The sequence below is a fragment of the Mytilus trossulus genome, unplaced genomic scaffold (genome assembly GCF_036588685.1).
Source record: "Mytilus trossulus isolate FHL-02 unplaced genomic scaffold, PNRI_Mtr1.1.1.hap1 h1tg000210l__unscaffolded, whole genome shotgun sequence".
Taxonomy (NCBI): Eukaryota; Metazoa; Mollusca; class Bivalvia; order Mytilida; family Mytilidae; genus Mytilus; species Mytilus trossulus.
The window spans coordinates 2,955,041-2,974,862 of record NW_026963310.1 but is presented as its reverse complement, the minus strand read 5'-3'; the positions used below and the strand labels follow the sequence as shown (position 1 = coordinate 2,974,862).

General features: G+C 32.5%; 2 protein-coding genes across 2 annotated transcripts; one reads left to right on the top strand and one right to left on the bottom strand.

Annotated features, from left to right (window-relative positions):
• Positions 1 to 6,507, top strand: LOC134700940 (galectin-3-binding protein B-like). Its single transcript, XM_063562087.1, has 4 exons — positions 1 to 154; positions 4,154 to 4,221; positions 5,438 to 5,561; positions 6,309 to 6,507. The coding sequence occupies exons 1-4, from the start codon at positions 132 to 134 to the stop codon at positions 6,505 to 6,507; spliced, it is 414 nt and encodes a 137-aa protein (XP_063418157.1). The 5' UTR covers positions 1 to 131.
• Positions 6,508 to 7,187: 680 nt separating this feature from the next.
• LOC134701008 (uncharacterized) lies at positions 7,188 to 14,486 on the bottom strand. The gene is made up of 2 exons (XM_063562156.1): positions 14,290 to 14,486; positions 7,188 to 9,787 (listed from the first exon to the last, which is right to left on the bottom strand). Exon 2 carries the CDS (start codon positions 9,765 to 9,767, stop codon positions 7,881 to 7,883), a length of 1,887 nt encoding a protein of 628 aa, XP_063418226.1. The 5' UTR covers positions 9,768 to 9,787; positions 14,290 to 14,486; the 3' UTR covers positions 7,188 to 7,880.
• Between the last annotated feature and the right edge of the window lie 5,336 nt (positions 14,487 to 19,822).

The window sequence follows — 19,822 nt, the reverse complement described above, 5'->3', positions numbered from 1 at the left end:
ACTTGAAAGATGTTGAAGTGCCTATAAACAGTGTATATTTGGAATATGAAAATTAATGACAATCCTATACATCTTTTTCTTTATGTTTAAAACATATTAATTAACATATTGGACGAGGAAGTGACTGACAAATGTGGTTGTTATCAACGAATTTGTAGGTAAATTTTACTTTTATCCTTTTAAAATTAATCACAATTAGTATTATAAACCAAAACATGATCGTTACAAAATCACTTATACTAAGTGTGACTACTTCTTATAGTCAACACTATCATGCGAACAATGTAAAACATTTCAAATTGTTTGTATGATATTATGGAAATATGAAAGAGTCTAAGACTGTGTTTGTCCTAATTATTATTGACATTTTAACACTTCATACAATTTAGGCTAATTCAAGACTGTAGTTTGTAGCACTCACTTTTATACTTTTAACATGTATGGTTTGAATGAATTTATATAATACTTATATGTAATGTGGGGATATAGAAAATAGAATTAAAAACTAGTTATTTAGAGAACACACGAAGATTCTTTTACCATTGATCATGCATTCAGTGGAATATAGCAAATCTTGTCACTGTTTTAAGCAATACAACATTGTACAATGTTAGCGTATTGTTTTAAGTCGGTAGTAGGTAGAAGTCAGATTAAGAACAAAAGCTTATGAGTACAACAACGGGAACATATCCATAACGCTTTTGGAAGTTGACATGCACTAATGTTCACATACATTATGTGTGCGCTCTTAACATTTAAGGTATACACTTGCACAGTTGACCTAGGAATTACATGGTGTGCCTCGAACGAATTAGAGTAGCCTTCACTGTTCAGTTAAATCTTCAGCAAATTGCTCTAGAGGTTAAGTGGAAAGTATTTTCAAATACATTTATTGTAGATAAAAAAATGAGTTTCGTTTTTAATAAAGGTTTATGATTTACATTCGACAAATGATAAGGTAAAAGATATATTAAATAACATGTATGAAACGACGTCATATGTCGGTATAGTTAACAACATTTACCGAAAAGTAATGCATATTGTCTCTATTTTTTTCAGGAAAAAAGGCCATACGATTTTTATGGCCAGTGTGATATCACCTTTTTCAAAGATTAAAATCGTGCCATATATTTAAAAAAAAAAAAACTTTATATTTGAGGTCTTAATACATATTAGCCGTTTTTTGTTGCTGTTTATTTGAGTCAGCGATTAGAACAATTGATTTTAAGTACTATAAGGAAACAGAAGGCATCTTCCAACCATTAGTAAAACTGACTGTCCGGGTGAATTGAATTGTCCAATTGTTTATTGTTTCTGTTCATCATAAATAAATGAATGCTTGTAACCAATTATCAGTAAAACCCTTTTTCTTCGCCTAAATATTGTATCTCACACTCATTTGTTTAAGTCATCATTCTTTAAATTTACGAGTATAAACTATACATACATCCTTAAATGATAGATTATACTGACCAAGTCAATATACATTTATGATTGGAGTATTCTACAATATACTGTTTTCAAATAAAATTAAAAAATCAATACAAACATTCCCAATTACCGTGCTCTATAAATGGAAACATGACATGTTAATAAGTGTTCTAGGAAAATGAACTGGACTTTGTCTTCCTCTTACTGTGTTGATAACATAACTGATGAAGTTGATATTAAATATCTACGCTGCGAAGTTGACAATTAATATTGAAATGTATTTCTAATGTTGCTATTTGGCAAGAAACATTTGAAATCATTTGTGTCACTTTGTGAAATCTTTCAAATTATGCTGTACAACATTTACAGTAAATATGTTAACATGTAATGAAGTTGGTTTCACATTAAATTTTTTCACATCTATACACCTGGTTTTGTTACCTGTACATCAGTTTTGTTCACATTTAAAAACTATGTCATTTAAATGTTCATTACATATAATCGAATTAAAATTTCTTGGACAACTTGTCTAGCAGTAATGAAGGTCATTTTGATGATTAACACCTATTTTAAAGATGTCTCGAGTACCAGAATTTCGGGAAGACATTTTCAAATGAATTATGCGTTTGGCAATGATAATGCTTTGAGTCCCGATTCAGGGAATTTTTTTTTTCCATAAAAATATTCTGATTCTAAAACGGATGAAACAATTTTCTGGTCAACATGTTCAATGAGGAAAAATATTTCTAAATCCAGACTTTCACCATACCTTATAGTGTTAAATTCTGAACAAAACTATTTTATTGATAGCTTTGATAAAGTAAATAAAAATGTTCGTGCTTTGCGCGAAAAGAATCCGTGTCGAACATATAACCCCCCTTGCCGCATGTAGTTAAATTGATGCTGCCTAATAAGGCTACCTAAAAGGTTTTTTTATATAACAAACCAATTAATATATCAAGGTTAGACAATTAATTCGGTAAAAAACTACATAACTAATTGTATTTAAAAATAAACTTCATTAAATATACAGGGTAAAATGTATGTTGTGAATACCTTGTTCTGTGTACACTTAACCAAAGAAGTGCTTCATTCACTATTGACTACATGTAGACAAAACATGATTTTAACTACATCATGTACATGCACATTTAAACATTGCGTTTTATCAATAGAAACGTAAATGTGTTTAATTTACATGTGAATTACACACACACAACACCGAGTTTGGGTCAATTAGAACAAGGTCTTATGTAAAGAGGGACGAAAGATACCAAAGGGACAATCAAACTCGTAAATCTAAAACAAACTTACAACGCCATGTAACTTGTTGTTGTTTTGTTTCTGCTTGTAAAAGATTGCATGGTATGCTATTTTTACCGTTTACTATATATCGAAGTGCTCTTCCTGTACTGTTTTTGAGAACATCGACTCGTATACCATTTGTTTTTAACTAAAGAGAGTTTTCCATTGTTGAAACAAACATGCATATTTTGTTTCTGTTGGCATATATTACAAGGTTGATTATGACATATCAACATTGTCATCCAAGAACTTTTACTGTATAACCCTTGAATAAGTATGACCACCGGTTGGTAAAATATAACTTATATTAACATTTTCACAGTTAGTCGAAATAGGGACATAACAAACGACCACTTGTGAAACAACTGTCACGTTGTTCATGTGTCAGAGTAAAAATACCATCGAAATCCCACTTCATACGTGTAAGCATTTTCCAAAACACATTTGGGTATTTGAGTTCATGCCAATATATCGTCCTTCATTTTTTAATTAAAGGAGACAGACGAAAACTGTTAACAGCAAAGTTGATACATGAGACAACCTTTGCATATTAACCACCATGATCGATGTCATGGTGGAACTGCGTGTTTGTCTTTAATAATCATCACAACTATTATAAATAGAGAGAAAAAAAAAATAACAAATAAATTCAACAAACAATCACATTGCTTAAAAGTTCATCAACGATTTGACTGATTTGTCAGGTTCTTTTTACGTTAGGCACGGTTGGTTGAGTATTACAATGAAAAATAAAAAATCTTTAGAGACAATATCTACAAAACAAACGGACCAATGTTCAGATGATGTCTTATAAAAAAGCATTGTCATTAAAGGAAAGGCATCCTCAATTGACCTGAATTTCTATAAAGATAAAACAAAATGAAAAGCGACAAATATAATCACCTAGACAAGATCTGAAACGTAACGTAACTATTTAACAATTGTTAACTTTAATACATAAACTTCGGTGATAGTAACGTGTCAATATGTATGTTTTATTTGGGGTAAACTGTTGAAATAACAAGTTTTATTTTAATGCTCAGTCTTTATTTTTTGATTTTTTGTTTAGTACTGTTCTTTGTCTTTAGTTCCTTTACCGTATTTGCCATTGCGTTGTCAATGGTTTTCATTCTAAAGAATTTAAATCACTCCGGGGAGACCTCTTCCATTTCTAATTTAGTCTGTATAAAAGTTACATTTAGTGTATTATATCCTTTCCTGATTTGACTACGCAGCAATGCTTGTTTAGGTTGACACAATGTGAATGCCATCAATTGGCGACCATCCAGAATTTAACTCTACCTTGCTATTTTTTTTAAATCCAAGTTATTTCATTTCAATATTAATAATTAATTAATTAAATATAATTTAGAAGAATATTGTTGATATGCTTCTGTGTTTCCTTTTTCTTTTGCAGAATAATGGTATTTTATAAAATAATATCTGGCGTTATTTTAGCACATTTGATTCAAGCACAGAGTTCGGGTGAGATTTGAAGTTTATTAACACTGATACCCTCTTAAAATACACATGTGTTTTTCGCAAATTTTTATGGATTGCAAAATTTTCACAAATTCGAGCTGTTGAACAAAAATGAAATAAAATGTCTAAAAACGAGTTATAACGCTAAATTAACAGTCAGCACATGCAATGCATTGAAAATCATGGTACATGTTTGCATGGACAGCTATGAGGAATAACTTAGGGCAATTTACTACCTTTTAATAGATTGTTCTGATAATTTAAAAAAAAATATTTGTTCCAAATTGTTGTCATGTGTTACGGATATTTATGATTTCCTAGCTTAAATATATATATCCCCAAATCATAATCAATACCTAAGAATATGTCAAATATACGTATTTATTCATAATACTTGTGACAATACAAAAAAAATTCTGTAATAAGTCGTTACAATTCCGAACGCCAACACTGTGCCATTAAAGCAACAAACAAGCACTCGCATAATCCAGTTGTAATCATTTAACACACCATACATCAACTGTTTACGAGTAGTTTACGGGGCTTACGAATTGGAATGAGTGATTAACGGGAAAAAAAATCAATCCGTTGGCAATAGTATTGATATTTAAAAAATCAAATTCCTCCTTTCCTCGATTACAACGAGTGTCAAAGGTTGTGACAATATAAAAAAGAAAATGTGGTATGATTGCTTATGCAACAACTCTCCACTAGAGACCAACGTGACACAGAAATTAACAACAAGTTATACACGAATTTCAGCAGTAATCAATGGATGGTTCTGATTGACTATGAGTTATTGGTATGTACAGATTAGTCATAATCATCCGGAAGGGGACATATTATTCGTTACATACTTCAATATAGTTTGGTTTTACAAATATCTATTTTAACGTTGTAAACCTTCATTGTTCATTGGTGTAGTGTGCATTGTTCAGTACAAAGCGTTTCCAACGCTGACGTTAATTATTTGTATCGAATGAATGGTGTTTAAATAGAAAGACATCTAGGTTTGAAAGAGATAAAAGAAAAAAACAGCATTGTTTTTCAATTATCATGAAATGATGATGAATATTAAAATTGCCTATCAATCTAACTGTAAAGCCAGTTTTAGTTTTAAATGTAAACATAAAAAAGTGACACAAGTTTTCACGGACTTCAAATTAAAGGAATTCGTTAAACTAACTAAGACAATTGACTGCAGTTATAAATGTTTTAGGTGATGTAAGGTTGGACAATTCAAAAAGGCTTGAAATTTATTATAATGGTGTCTGGGGTACAGTCTGTGATGATGATTTTGATGACAACGACGCTAGAGTGGTCTGTAGACAACTTGGATTTAGGTATATACATACTGCAACTTAAATAATCCGCAAATGTTTTCACTTAGTTGTATACATGATACGCGGTTATATCAAGCATATCATTCTTGTAAAAAGAAAATGATATTAGTTTGAAAAGGAAATCATGTAGATTGTCAAGGAAAAATATACTTAATATTTTAAAGAAGATACGTGGTTCATTGTTCAAGTTAACAAAATTTGAAATTTAATATGTCTGTAGTTATCATTTCATCTTTCTTAAAACATGGTAATTCTATTATAAACTGTCAACGCAAGAAGTTCGTGTCATAGGTAATATATTGCATTCATTCACTTTTGATAGTATTTAAATTGTTTCTCTCTTTACGTACGTTTTGATTTTAATTTTACCTTTTCTCGCTTTTATTAAGAAAAATAATCACCAATATATACACTATCTATAGTTTTAAAGTCATTAGAAGAAACATTCACAAATAACAAAAAAATAAGAAATATCCCACTTTGCACGACGTTGTTGCTTTTTACTCTTGCCGTAAAACTGACAATATATGTCATTCCATCAATAGTGTGTAGCATCGTATTAAACGTTTAAGGAATACAATAATATCTAAAATAAAATAATGGTACATGTATGATTCGTATCATTTTTGACTGAGAAAGACCTTATTTCACTACATCTACTTCTCAATAGTTAAGGTGGATCAAAACCATTTCTGCCATATACAGTTTACATCAATTTTACATTATATACATTTTTATATTTAATAGCAATGGAATTTCATTAGGAAATGCAGTAGATGACGGCAGCGGTACAACATGGCTTGATGACATGAAGTGCACGGGAAGTGAAAGTAAATTAAAGTATTGTTCACATGCAGGTTGGGGAGTAGAAAACTGTGAGCACTCGGAAGATGTTGGGGTTCTTTGCAACAACATTAAAAGTCCAGGTATAGTGATTAATGAATAAAATCATTTAAAATCTAGTGGATAGTGTATAGGGAAATACATTTAAAAGTTACTAATCTAGGGTATACCATCACAGTAGAATTATATACACTAGATTAATATCTACTATTCATTACAAGGGTACCTGAGGTCACCAAAGAAAATAATATGCAATGTCTATCATGTTTGCGAATTCCAAACACTTTAAATCATGAATTCTTAAATTTCCAAAACTGTACTTCGTAACCTTGTCTTATATGATGAACTATTATGATAGCTTTGTGTACATTACATATCAATTGTCTTTGGTGCACAAATACAATACAACACACTGCTTATTATAAATGTTCAATGCGTATCAATAATTGTATTATTTAAAATATATTCTGCATATCAAATCAACTATCGAGCTATCGTTTGTAAAGTACTTATTACGTTGAAATGGGAGATAATAACAAACTATGTAATTGTGGTAAGTTCGTTTGAATTTTAATACACTTCCTCTTTATTTATAAAATTTGTATTGACATATACATTATATCGAGATTAATTACAGAATAGACATAACATATGATAAATATAAACAAATAACAAACATCATGGGGTAACATATCTTTAAAAAGTTTACAACAACACAAAATATATCTCCTGTCGTCAGTTCTACAGTATGCTGAATAAACCCGGAACCCTTATATTTCTATGTTTCCATTTATTAGTCTACTCAAAGTTTTATTCTTGTAAATATTAAATGATTTGAGTTTCGATTGAAGTCCTTTTTTCTCTTGGAATTTTAAAATGCCAACGAAAACTCGATCAATATGTAGTGGCTTAAACTTGATACTAAAAATAGGAGGCAAATCGGATCAAATCGAAAATTCCAACATAATAAGAACACGAGACAAGATTGTTTCACTTTCGATAATTGAAAAACTAGTATCAGTGAAAAGAAAAATAACAAAAATACTGAGCACCGAGGAAAATTCAAAACGGAAAGTCTCTAATCAAATGACAATCTTATTAAAATATAGATTTTTGATTTCATTATACTACTCATATGTAATATAACGAAATCAGAGATCTATATTTTAGTTGTAAATTCAGCAATTAATGCGAGGTATTTATTGTTGCAAAAATTGAGACGAGTTGTAAACGCAATAATTAAAACTGGTATTTTAGATTAGTTTAAATGTGAATTAAGCAGGATTTGCCCCCAAATCGTTAAAATCAAAATCGCGTTTAAGTCTAAAATGACTAATTCGCAATAATGAATGCACGCAATAATTTCTGAATTTACAGTACTGTCAGTAGATTGATCAAATGACAAAATGAAAAGCTCAAACACGAGTTTATACTTCGATTACATGATTTAATGTTCAATTTATTTATCCGCATGGCTCAGTCAATGACAATTATATGCGGGTTCTCACTTTTCTGATCATCTAAATTAATTACATTTGGCACTAAATTATTTGAACTCGTTGAGTTTGTCTCTATCACTGTACAAGAACCCAAGTTATTGCCTTTTAATAGTGCAGCGGTTGCTTCATTCATTAGGTAACCGATTTGTTCTAAAATGCACTTAACATCGTCTTCATGTGCGATTTCGCGAACTTTAACCTTTTCTCCTTCGTGTTCAAATTTGAATACAGACTCCTGCAGTTGAATATAAACAAATCTATGTCCATCAGTAACAACAGCAAATAATGGACATTTGGCGGTCAAGGGGTCATCAACTCGTAATAAATTCGTCTGCAAGATTACCAATTGCAGCAAAGCCTGCGCAACGGCGCTGTCGTTCAAACTTTTGATACTTTTTGTTTCCACACATCCAATTAGTTTATCATCTTTAGCTATGCAATAATCAAATCTGCAGTTCGGGAGAAAATTGCAATTTATATTTTTATCTACCTCGATGTTTAAGCCTAACGATGCACACAGTGGAATAAGTAACGCGTCTAATACCAGCCTACTTCCGCATTCTGTTACCGTGAGAGACTTTAAATGTGAAATACTTTCCTTATCATTATTTTGCTTGCTTTTGTGTTTTTGCACAGACTTAAAAACTTGAAGTTTTTGAAATAATTCTAATTGAATATTTTCTGACACCTTTTCAGCACCAATGGCAAAATATGTCGGCATTTCAATTTTTCGAACTGATTTATCAAAATCAAAGTATTCTGCAATATTTGGTATAGTCCATTTACTGTATGGTTTATCAATGTCAGATTTTTTTGACTTTGGAATATTTTCATTTCGATCTCGTAAACGATTAATTTCAAAATTTGCCTTAATATGGCAAATATCGTCTGCTGACACTTGTAGTGTGACAGGCCTATTGTCGACCTTATTTTTTGTCGTCCCTTTTCTGTTTTCTACCTGCACCGCTATCACTGTATCTGCTCCTGGTTCTGCTGAGCCATCCATCCCCCCATCTCCCAAAGCTTCCGAAAAGTCTGTTGACTTTTCGATTCTCCGGACTGTATCCCTGTATGAATTATCAATATCTGATTTCATTGATGTTGGATTTGTAACGATATCTATTTTCCGATTAATTTTGACATTTCCCACATGGCTCGACACATTGTCTTGAGACATCGATATTGTGCCAGGTTCGTTATTGTCTAATTTAGTTGCTTCCTTCTCTTGCTCGTATTTTTCATGAACCTCTTTTGAACTTCCTGTTGCTTGTTCTGTTCGGCTCTCCATAGTTTTATCTGCGAATAGTTCCTTTTCAAATTTGATTTTTTTACTTGGACTCAAATCTATTTCATTTAGAATATCAAACCGAGGCTGTGATTTCCAATGGTAACCGAACTTTTCCGAAGGAATTGGTTTTAAAATACTCGGACTCATTTCTTCGTCGGACGACTCACAAACTATTGTGTTCGTTGTTTCGAAACTAAGCTTGCGGCAGGCAGAATCAGTATCAGAAATATTATATGGTTCTATATATTTAGATCTTTCTTTTGGCCATGTGTCTGCCCGTGACATGCCCACCTGATCTCTGTCGTTAAAATCCATATTGTGTGGTTGGGTTTTGGATTCTTTAACATTAAAATGTTCATACGCTTCCATTGTATTTTTACTTCCACTAATCTCAATAAATCCGCCTTTCTTCTTTAACAACTTGTTCGCAAATTCATTTGCCAGACATTTTGTATTAATTTTAGAATTTAAACATACATTGTTTGTTTGAAAATTATGCACTCTCTTGATACTAGATAGAAAATGTTTCCACTTTTTTTCGTTTTCAAAAGTACGCTGCTTCTGTTGTTTATCCATTTTCTTTCAATGTTTGCCACCTAGGTAAAACAAATATTAAACGATGAAATGACCTTCACCTAAATAAAAAAAAAAAAACATAAAGCCAACTAAGGTGTCAGACTTTGTAAAACGTCATCAGTGTCTGAGCAGAAAGTTGATGAATCAGAGGTACGTATGTAAAAGAATGTCTAGTCTTTTTTCTAAAAAAGTTCATCTGAAGGTACCAAGACATTGTTGATAAATTTTCCGTATTAACTTCACAAACTAGAGGCTCTAAAGAGCCTGTGTCGCTCACCTTGGTCTATGTGCATATTAAACAAAGGACACAAATGGATTCATGACAAAATTGTATTTTGGTGATGGTGATGTGTTTGAAGTTCTTACTTTACTGAACGATTTTGCTTCTTACAATTATATCTATCATGAACTTTGCCCATTAGTAACAGAGAACTATATTTGGTAAAAATTTACATATATTTACCAAATTAATGAAATTTGTTAAAAATTGACTATAAAGGGCAATAACTCCTTAAGGGGTCAATTGACCATTTAGGTCATGTTGACTTATTTGTAGATCTTACTTTGCTGAACATTATTGCTGTTTACAGTTTATCGCTATCTATAATAGTATTCAAGATAACCAAAAACGGCAAAATTTCTTTAAAAATTACCAATTGGAGGGCAGCAACCCAACAACCAGTTGTCCAATTCATCTGAAAAATTCAGGGCAGATAGATATTGACTTGATTAACAATTTAACTTCTTGTCAGATTTGCTCTAGATGCTTTGGTTTCATAGTTATAAGCCAAAAACTGCATTTTACCCCTATGTTCTATTTTTAGCCGTGGCGGCCATCTTGGTTGAATGGCCAGGTCATCGGACACATTTTTCAAACTAGATACCCCAAAGATGATTGTGGCCTAGTAGTTTCAGTGGAGATTTTGTAAAAGATTACTTAGATTTATGAAAAATGGTTAAAGATTGACTATAAAGGGCAATAACTCCTAAAGGGGTCAACTGACCATTTTGGTCATGTTGACTTATTTGTAGATCTTACTTTGCTGAACATTATTGCTGTTTACAATTTATCTCTATCTATAATAATATTCAAGATAATAACCAAAAACAGCAAAATTTCCTCAAAATTACCAATTCAGGGGCAGCAACCCAACAACCGATTGACCGATTCATCTGAAAATTTCAGGGCAGATAGTTCTTGACCTGATAAACATTTTTATCCCATGTCAGATTTCCTCAAAATGCTTTGGTTTTTGAGTTATAAGCCAAAAACTGCATTTTACCCCTATGTTCTATTTTTAGCGGTGGCGGCCATCTTGGTTAGTTGACCGGGTCACGCCACACATTTTTTAAACTAGATACCCCAAAGATGATTGTGACCAAGTTTGGATTAATTTGGCCAAGTAGTTTCAGAGGAGAAGATTTTTGTAAAAGATTACTTTAATTTACGAAAAATGGTTAAAAATTGACTATAAAGGGCAATAACTCCTAAACGGGTCAACTGACCATTTTGGTCATGTTGACTTATTTGTAGATCTTACTTTGCTGAACATTGTTGCTGTTTACAGTTTATCTCTAACTATAATAATATTCAAGATAATAACCAAAAACAGCAAAATTTCTTCAAAATTACCAATTCAGGGGCAGCAACCCAACAACCGATTGACGGATTCATCTGAAAATTTCAGGGCAGATAGATCTTGACCTGATAAACATTTTAACCCCCATGTCAGATTTCCTCAAAATGCTTTGGTTTTTGAGTTATAAGCCAAAAACTGCATTTTACCCTTTGTTCTATTTTTAGCCATGGCGGCCATCTTGGTTGGTTGACCAGGTCACGCCACACATTTTTTAAACTAGATACCCCAAAGATGATTGTGGCCAAGTTTGGATTAATTTGGCTAAGTAGTTTCAGAGGAGAAGATTTTTGTAAAAGATTACTTTGATTAACGAAAAATGGTTAAAAATTGACTATAAAGGGCAATAACTCCTAAACGGGTCAACTGACCATTTTGGTCATGTTGACTTATTTGTAGATCTTACTTTGCTGAACATTGTTGCTGTTTACAGTTTATCTCTAACTATAATAATATTCAAGATAATAACCAAAAACAGCAAAATTTCTTCAAAATTACCAATTCAGGGGCAGCAACCCAACAACCGATTGACCGATTCATCTGAAAATTTCAGGGCAGATAGATCTTGACCTGATAAACATTTTTACCCCATGTCAGATTTGCTCTAAATGCTTTGGTTTTTGAGTTATAAGCCAAAAACTGCATTTTACCCCTATGTTCTATTTTTAGCCATGGCGGCCATCTTGGTTGGTTGACCGGGTCACGCCACACATTTTTAAAACTAGATACCCCAATGATGATTGTGGCTAAGTTTGGTTTGATTTGGCCCAGTAGTTTCAGAGGAGAAGATTTTTTTTAAAAGTTAACGACGACGGACGACGACGACGACGGACGACGACGGACGACGACGGACGACGGACGCCAAGTGATGAGAAAAGCTCACTTGGCCCTTCGGGCCAGGTGAGCTAACAATACAGGATGGTCTTTTTTGCGCCTGTCCCAAGTCATGAGCCTCTGGCCTTTGTAAGTCTTGTATGATTTTAAATTTAAGTTTCTTGTGTATAATTCGGAGTTTAGTATGACGTCCATTATCACTGTACTATTATGCATATTTTAGGGGCCAGCTGAAGGACACCTACGGGTGCGGGAATTCTCGCTACATTGAAGACCCATTGGTTGCCTTCGGCTGTTGTTTGCTCTATGGTCGGGTGGTTGTCGCTTTGACATATTCACCATTTCCTTTCTCAATTTTATTATAACGTGTTATATTGTTGTTTTTATTGGTCTTTGTTCTATTATAAATATTACTTTTACTGTTTGATTGTTTTCTGTGATATTTATTTAACGTGGCTCGGTACTTTTACATCCCGTCAAAGTGTTTGTATTATCTTACATTTTTGCTTGTGTGTTTTGTATTTGCGACTTTTTGTGTTTCGTTGGTTCTTATAACGTGACTCTGTACTTTAAAAGATTCGGTCAGTATGTTATTGTTCTATTATATGTCATTATGTTATATTACCATTATAAATTAGAAAGTACGTGGAACCACAAACGTCAAAATTATCTAATAACGTAGTGGAATGAACTATATGTGAATTCTTATAAATTCTATGGAACTTTTGGACTATTTCTAACCCTGTATGCTAACATTACCAATGTGAAATTTTAAAGTTGAATGTGCATAAACATTGAACGACAAAAAAATGTCGTATAAATTTTCAGACACGCGAAACTGTTTCTTTAAAAATTGTAACACGATGACGACTGCTGTACCCATATTTTGACTATTTTATTTATTTTATCTGTTGAGTTCAATGTAAATATAACAGAATTTTATGAAACTGTCGTACAAAGTGAGAGGTATTAGCGCTATAAAACCAGGTTTAATCCACCATTTTCTACATTTGGAAATGCCTGTACCAAGTCAGTATTATGACAGTTGTTGTCCATTCGTTTTTGATGTGTTTTGTCATTAAATTTAGATTTTACCATGTGATTCTCCGTTTTGATTTTCCTCTGAGTTTAGTATTTTTTTTGATTTTACAAAGGCGCACCTAATTGACGAGTTTTTTTTTCCGGTGACGGATGAACTCGAAAGTGGTGTATTCAAACGAGAAACGGAATTAATCATTTTAAAAAAATGAATGAACAACTAAATTATATATGAAACACATAAACAAACAACAACCCCTGAATTACAGGCTCCTGATTTGGGACATGCAAATACGCCACTTTCGTCCTGTCACATTTACACGAATGGCCTGAGCGAATGGCGAAGACCGATTTATACATATTAAATTGAAAATAGTCCTACATTGTATGTTTTTCTTTCGGTTTCGGTTTGAAATATGATTACATGGAATTAACATGAAATTTATTTATAACTTTTTTCAATAGACCACTTTCGAGTTCATCCGTCACCGGCAAAAACTCGTCAATTATGCACGCCTTTATGACGTCATTTACCAGATAGAGGGGCTCGCCTGTATCCCTGCACTATTTACGTTCATCAAGCGTCTTAGTGATCGTTTTTGTGCAGGATAAACTAGAAATAATGGTTGCTCTGTAGGTACTTACTGACAATTCCCTAATGACAGCAGTGTTGATTGTCTATTTTTAGAATTCAATTTGCCGAATAATTCGTACAATATAGAATTATAATTTTCCAACCACTCGCTCAACCTTGTAAGGAAGTGACGACGCCCCTAAACGCACAGATGACTGCGATAAAGGCGCGTATAATTGACGAGTTTTTTCCGTTGACGGATGAACTCGAAAGTTGTCTATTGGTTTAAGAAAGAATGCATTGTACGTTCTATCAACTTAGAACACACAAATAAATGCATCAGAAATGATAATATCCAGTTTGTCATGTATAATCTAAGTTTTATTTTTGTGTGTATATGAATATTTGATATATAATTATAAAGAAAGACAAAACTTACCATACAAACTGACAGAATATTGTTATCAGTAGGTTTTCCGAACTAATTTTAGAATTCTTTGTGATGACGTTATTTATTTATTAACAAACTCATAAAATGACAGTGAACAACAAACATTTAAATGTCCAGTCGAACATATAGTTATCTAATATTGACCTACCTAGTAGTTCGGAACAGGTTTATCTACATGTTTTTATGTTGTGTAATATAGTATCAAGTATCCGTCATACATCAATAATCTAATCTATTTTACAAGGACGTATTTATATAAACTACTTTGTTGTAATAAAATACGTCCTCTTGTGGTTTTTTTTCGTGTTTTAGTCGTTTCTAATGCTGTTATCTACGGAAGCGTATTAGCGCCACACATTTTTTTTTTAATTTTTCTTCCTATGTTTGCGTTGTAACGCAAACTTTGTTATAACGCAAACCTTTTGATTTCAATTATTCATTAAGTTGTGTATATATGTCCGTCAGTCATTCATTTTGGGTGTGATTTACTAGAAGATAATAAAGAAACATACATACAAGGCCAACTCATTATAATAATAATAAAGTCATATTTAAATTGAAAGATCAAAAATAATGTCATACAATTGTCCATGTCAAAATGATCTTTCTGCTTTAAAATGAATTATTAATAAGGAAACATTTTTTAAAATCTCAGAATATGATCAGGATTCTTTGATAGAAAGTCATTGAATTTTCATTTCAATACAATGTAGTATTTTTAAGATGTTTGGGTAGCAATGTGAATAGAGAGAACATAATTTTATTAATATAACATCTTCATTTGATACATTTATTGCCAAAGGGTAGCTTGTTGGAATCTAACCTACTTAACACATTTCTCAAACGAGAGCTTACTTTGGAAGTATATTTATATTCGGTTATAGCTATATTAGCAGTGTTAATCTTTATATCTTAGGTATGATAAACCTCAATTTACTCAATTTTCTTTGTAATATATATACTGGTAGTAACATGAATATCGTTTTTGGGGTCCTTTATAGTTTGTTGTTTTGTGTGAGCAAATGCTCCGTGTTGAAGACCGTAATTCGGCCTTCGATGGTTTACTTTTACGAATAGTGACTTAGATGGAGAGTTTTCTTATTGGCACTCATACCACACCTTCTTATATTATTTTGCTCATTATTAGTCATCGATATGATCTAATTATGCAAGCATTTTACTTTGCAATGACAACAAAGGTGATTAATTTTAATATATACAGCCCCCTCCATTAATAACTACTGCATGTTTCCTTTGAATCTTAAATAAGAAATAAGATAAAACAAATGTTTGCGTTATAACACAAAGGTTTGCGTTGTAACGCAAAAAGGTTTGCGTTATAACGCAAAGGTTTGCATTTTAACACAAACATAGGAAGAAAAAAATAATGTGTGGCGCTAATACGCTTCCGTAGTTATCTGCGGGAGTACCTTGTTTCTCAAATACTTTATTTGAACGGAAACTGCTAAAAGTTACAATGTTCTGTAGACGGAAGCCTATCTCGATATAATAAATCGTGATAACGACATAATAATCCGAAATCTCGATATAACAATTTCGTTTAATCGAGATAACGATGTATTTTTATAGACATCTCGGTAAACGTGATCTCGAATTAAAAAAAAAAAATTAATTTTAATGTCTGTCCCCTGACGGCTTCCGTAAAGTTCAAAGCGGAAGTTTCATAAAAACCTAAAAAAAAAAAAAAAAAGGAAAAGGAAAAATTACTGTAAAATGGCTATGTTAAATGTATAGCCAAGACTGCGGCGAGACATTGCGTTACCAAACATATGACAAACATACAATATAACCCAACATACCAGGACTACACTAAGGTGTGACTATAACAAGCGTAAACTGATGAGAATGCAAGTTTTTTTTAACAGATATTATCTTTCGCAATCTAATTAAAATATTGATCTCTGATTACGTTACAATACAAATGAGCAGTAAAACGTAATTAAAGATCAATATTTTAATTAGATTGAATCTTTCGAAAACAAATACTATGATCATACATGTATATCAGGTCTTTGTTTTGTTTTTGTTTTGCTTTGTTTTTGTTTTGTTTTGTTTTGTTTTCTTGCTTAGTTTTATTTTTATTTTTTGTTGAATTATGTAGCCAATGCCTAGGGTGTGCGGATTTTGTTAACTTTGTTAAGATAATTATATTATTATTATTATTATTTAAACAAGAGCATAATATTATTCACGCTCAATATGTTTCACACTTAGGGTCATTTCCATGTATCCCAATCTCTACTTTTTATCACAGTATCCCAGTCTTATGTGTGTACTTAACAATTTTAACAAGATAATGACTTATTTCTAAACAGAACACAAGATACAAAAAAAGCCCAGAAGACTGCCAAAAATCGTAAATGAGATAAAAGTTGGTGAATTTTGAAAATTTATGTGAGATGGACATCGTTAACCAGAACAAATTATGTTCGAAGAAATTTTTAAAGCTGCATCTTGTATGCATTATCTTTCAGATACAAATTAAATTATTTTAGTTAAAGGGCACTCCTTGTCAAATCCATGTGCAACAAATAGACTCAATATAAGCGATATAAACATAAATAAAGATGTAAATATATAGCAACAGTAAAATTGAGAATGGAAATGGGGAATGTGTCAGAGAAACAACAACCCGACATTAGAAAGAAAAACAACAGCAAAAGGTCACCAACAGGTCTTCAGTGTAGCAAAAAAAAAAATCCTCACTCGGAGGGGTCCTTCAGCTGGCCCCTAAACAAATATATACTAGTTCAGTGATAATGAGCGCCATACTAATTTCCAAATTGCACACTAGAAACTAAAATTAAAATAATACAAGACTAACAGAGGCTTCTGACTTGGGACAGGCACAAACATGCAAACTCGTGCACTTGGATTTTTCTAAGTCTGTTTAATTCCATGTTATAGATTACAGATATATGTTAATCTTCGTTTTTACAGGTAAAAGAATGATTTTTGTGGATCGAATCATTCAATCAAATGATGTACCTTTCAATCTTGACATTCTTTTCCTTTAAAATAACAGAACACACACAGTCCATGCGTTTTCCATCTCTATCTTAGGGGTTATATTAAAATTCGAATGACTACGGATTCAATGAGGTTAGATTATTTACACGCACGTTAATAATTCATCATAAATGTGTCTTAGCTTATTTTGACAAAATTGAATCATAAAATTGAGAATGGAAATTGGGGATGTGACAAAGAGACAACAACCCAATCATGGATAAGACAACAGCTGAAGGCCATCAAGTGTCGACAATACTGCAAAAAAAAACACTCTCGCTCTCGGGGTAGTCCTTCATCTGGCCCCTAAATAAATATTTTACTAGTTCATTGATAATAGACGTCATAGTAAACTCCAAATTATACATAAGAAACAAAAATTAGAAATTTCATACTGGCTGCTTTAAGCGAATTATCATTTTACTTTTTCAATTTTGTTAATGGTTGAAGAACAAAAAATCATATTTTAGATTTTTATATATCTCGTAGATAGTGCCCCTTTAATATCATATATATTTCGATGCACATTAGTCTTGCCATTCTACGGTCAACATTGAATTACAACAGTTTGAGTAGAAAACTTTCCGTTTGGAATACCGATTAACTAGCTTATTTAAAACACAGCTTATATTTGTCGGGGACCAGACTATATTAATAGCAACATTTGACTCAATATAATGATGCTCATCATGATATTGAATATATCCATTGAAAATTACAAATCTGCTTCATCGCAAAAATAAAACAGGACATCTTTTTATTGCAATTGCAAGCCCTGAATATGTATGTAATACTTGCCGCTGGATCTTATGCGGTGATCAATCAGATTGACGTCAAGAATAAAACTTCAAGTGAAAACTTGACTTTTCATGTTCAAAATGTTCTCTCGTTTACAATTTAAAAACCGTAGTCAAGCACACATATAAATGGATTCTACGAATTCCCCCCCCCCCCCCCAAAAAAAAAGAAAAGGGACAAATGTTGTGTCCCGTGTCATACTGTTAATGCTCCAGCAAACAAGCAGCATACACAAAAGACAAATGTTGTGTCACGTGTCATATCGTTTATGCTGCTGGATAAACATGTTGTGTGTGTGTCATATTGTTAATGCTCCAGCAAACAAGAAGCATACAAACACGACAAATGTTGTGTGTGTCATATTTTTAATTGTCCAGCATACAAATGATATGTGTGTGTTATATTGGTTATATTCCAGTAACAAGCAGCATGCACCAAAGACACATGTTAAATGTGTCATATTGGTAATACTCCAGGGTACATACAGCAAACACACAAGACATATGTTGTGTGTGTCATATTAGTAATACTCCAGGGTATATACAGCATACACACAAGACATATGTTGTGTGTGTCATATTAGTAATACTCCAGGGTATATACAGCATACAAACAAGACAGATGTTGTGTGTGTCATATTGGTAATACTCCAGGGTACATACAGCATACACACAAGACAGATGTTGTGTGTGTCATATTGGTAATACTCCAGGGTACATACAGCATACACACAAGACAGATGTTATGTGTGTCATATTGGTAATACTCCAGGATACATGCAGCATACACACAAGACAGATGTTATGTGTATCATATTGGTAATACTCCAGGGTACATACAGCATACACTCAAGACAGATGTTGTGTGTGTAATATTGGTAATACTCCAGGGTACATACAGCATACACACAAGACATGTTGTGTGCGTCATATTAGTAATACTCCAGGGTAAATACAGCATACACACAAGACAGATGTTGTGTGTGTCATATTGGTAATACTCCAGGGTACATACAGCATACACACAAGACAGATGTTGTGTGTGTCATATTGGTAATACTCCAGGATAAATACAGCATACACACAAGACAGATGTTGTGTGTGTCATATTGGTAATACTCCAGGGTACATACAGCATACACACAAGACAGATGTTGTGTGTGTCATATTGGTAATACTCCAGGATACATAAAGCAAAAGCACTAAACAGATGTAGTGTGTGTCATATTGGTAATACTCCAGGGAACATGCAGCATACACACAAGACAGATGTTGTGTGTGTCATATTGTTAATGATCTAGCAAACAAGAAGCATACAAACACGACAAATGTTGTGTGTGTCATATTTTTAATTCTCCAGCATACAAATGATATGTGTGTCATATTGGTTATATTCCAGTAACAAGCAGCATGCACCCAAGACACATGTTATGTGTGTCATATTGGTAATACTCCAGGGTACATACAGCATACAAACAAGACATATGTTGTGTATGTCATATTGGTAATACTCAAGGGTACAAACAGCATACACACACGACATATTTTGTTTGTGTCATATTGGTAATACTCCATGGTATATACAGCATACACACAAGACAGATGTTGTGTGTGTCATATTGGTAATACTTCAGGGTATATACAGCATACACACAAGACAGATGTTGTGTGTGTTATATTGGTAATACTCCAGG